At 32.0% G+C, this 2424-nt stretch overlaps 1 protein-coding gene across 1 annotated transcript; it reads left to right on the top strand.

Annotated features, from left to right (window-relative positions):
* Window positions 1–744: 744 nt before the first annotated feature.
* On the top strand, window positions 745–2025 carry LOC107889601 (uncharacterized). Its single transcript, XM_016814083.2, has one exon. It carries the CDS (start codon window positions 972–974, stop codon window positions 1521–1523), a length of 552 nt encoding a protein of 183 aa, XP_016669572.1. The 5' UTR covers window positions 745–971; the 3' UTR covers window positions 1524–2025.
* The last annotated feature ends 399 nt before the right edge of the window (window positions 2026–2424 follow it).

The raw sequence follows: 2424 nt of genomic DNA, 5'->3' as shown, positions 1-2424 counted from the left end.
TTCTTTTGTAATGATAACAAGGAAAGTGGGCCCCACGCCCTTCAGTCACTTAGTGAAAGCGTGTGCAATAAATAGAAGAAGCCAATGAAATTCTTGGAGTGATTAATGGAGGTATCTGATTGGCCCACCTTTTAAGCCCTTTGTCCCATCCCATTGGATAAGTTTTCTTCACCCTTCGGCAGGGCCCATCACACAAGTAAATTATTACCAACTTAGGATTGTTTTTGGAGATAGTGTCCTACGTGTCATTCTACGGTATTTTAGACATTTTAAATCCAGACACATTATTTATTTATTGTTTATTAATGTCCATTTAGTATTAAAAATATTGTTGGCTTGTATTGGATAAAAAAGGCAATCCAATTATATTCATTTGAATTTAAAAAATTATGTGCAAATATTGAACCAATGTTGGTTTATATATATATTTATAAAATTTGAATTTGTTTTTTTTAATAAGTGGTAGAAGTTGTTTTGTGGCAAATTGTTTTATCACTTTACATGATTTAATCAAATTTTCATACAATAAAATACAACTCTAAACATTCAAAGTCTTGGGCTTTTTATCAAAATAGTCAATGTTTTATTGCATGAAACACATACCTTAAATAGTCAACTTTATCCCATTCTTTTTAGATTGAATTATAGAAACTGCAAAATCGTAATAAATTGAGAAAATCAAATGGGGAAGTCCATGGGTAGCGGTTGAGGAAGCAAGCATTATAAAATTTCCGCTCTATTTTATTAACAAATGATTTGGTTATGACAAAGAGAGAAGTTATCCACTGCACCACTATAAAAATGCAACGTGATCAACAACTATAGCCAAATAAATAAAAAAGCAAGGCGAAACTAATAGAAAGCCAAGACGGTTCCCCAGTATTTCTTCTTCTTGAAAACCCATCAACTGTTTACCAAAAAGATTTTATATATTGCCTTGTTTCTTTCTTTGTTTTTGGGGTTTTGCAAAAATGGCAACAAGTAGGATCTTTTTTGGTTCAAAACCAAGATATATCTACCCAACTATGGAATTTGATGATGGGAATCTCATCAACAACCCTTCGTTTGATCATCGTCATCATCATCTGCTGGAGTTCGATGAGGTGGATGTATGGAACAATTCAAATGATCAAGCAACAACCAACTTAGAAGCCAAAAAGCCATTGCCAAGTTACCGAGCTTCCTCTAAGAAAGCTTTCAAAAAGAAGGAGTTTCAGATTAGCGATAATAATAACCATAGGAGTGCCCAAATGACTGCTGCTTCTGCTTCATTGCCGGTCAACATCCCTGACTGGTCCAAGATTCTCAAAGCGGAGTACAGGGAACATGGGAAGACCGATGAAGATGCTGTCGACGGCGATGACGACGGTGATCGTGACGGAAGGGTTCCACCGCATGAGTACTTGGCTAGGAGACGAGGAGCTTCCTTTTCTGTCCATGAAGGAATTGGAAGGACTTTGAAAGGAAGAGATTTGCGTCGTGTTAGGAATGCTGTCTGGAAAAAAACAGGTTTTGAAGATTAACCCACAACATCATCAAACAACAACCCAGGTTTATTTCTTCTTCTTCTTTTTTTCAATTTCTTTTTTCTTAGAGTAAGAATTGACAAATTTTTAATTGCCATATATATAATTACATATATATAAATTTTATCCTCTGATTTTCAGTGTTTTGAGAGTCATCAGAGGATTTGTTTTTGTTTTTGGGATGATGTAATTATTCAAGCTTTGAGATTGTTAGCAGATCTCTATGATAAATTTTTTTTTTTGTAAGTTTAGCCCCCTTTTTTGGGTTATTTTTATTAATTATGGAAATTTAATTCAAATAAATTATGGATGATGATGATGATGATTTAATCTCATTGAAATGGTGGTAGTTGGCAAGATAGCAACAGGGGAACTAAGAGCAATACTTTAAGTAAAATTTTATTTATTGTTCAATTCAATTTCAAGCAAATGACAAATCCACCTTCTTTCTTGAACAAACAAAAAAAAAGAAATAAATAAAAGACAAATCTTAGCTTCCTCTTTTATTTATTTATTTATTTATATTATTATTATTATTCAAAATGTTTATTTTTATGGTTTGATGTCAACAAAGTTTATTTCTTTATCTGATAACGACTTATTCTCACATACCTTCCGGTGTGTTAATAAAAGAAATAATTGTCACTCTCTATGTGATGTGTTGAAGATAACTCGATAAACTATTATATCTTGATTTCAATAATTAAATTTCAACTTTGAAAGTGATATGTTTTTGTTTGATAATTAAAGTGATATACATTTTCGTGATTCATCTCAATAAAAACATATTATTTACAATTTTTATCGAGCTATAGTTTTACTATCTTGAATAAAGTCATGCTATGCAAAAATCATGTCACAAACATACTAATTTTTGGTCCGTTACATCAAAAGACAT

The sequence above is a fragment of the Gossypium hirsutum genome, chromosome A09, assembly GCF_007990345.1.
Source record: "Gossypium hirsutum isolate 1008001.06 chromosome A09, Gossypium_hirsutum_v2.1, whole genome shotgun sequence".
NCBI classification, from domain to species: Eukaryota; Viridiplantae; Streptophyta; class Magnoliopsida; order Malvales; family Malvaceae; genus Gossypium; species Gossypium hirsutum.
The sequence above is the reverse complement of the archived record's forward strand: the minus strand, read 5'-3'. Positions and strand labels throughout refer to the sequence as shown.

Excerpts from the sequence above, each read along its gene's own strand:
- LOC107889601 (XM_016814083.2), top strand. The coding sequence starts at position 972 with ATGGCAACAAGTAGGATCTTTTTTGGTTCAAAACCAAGATATATCTAC.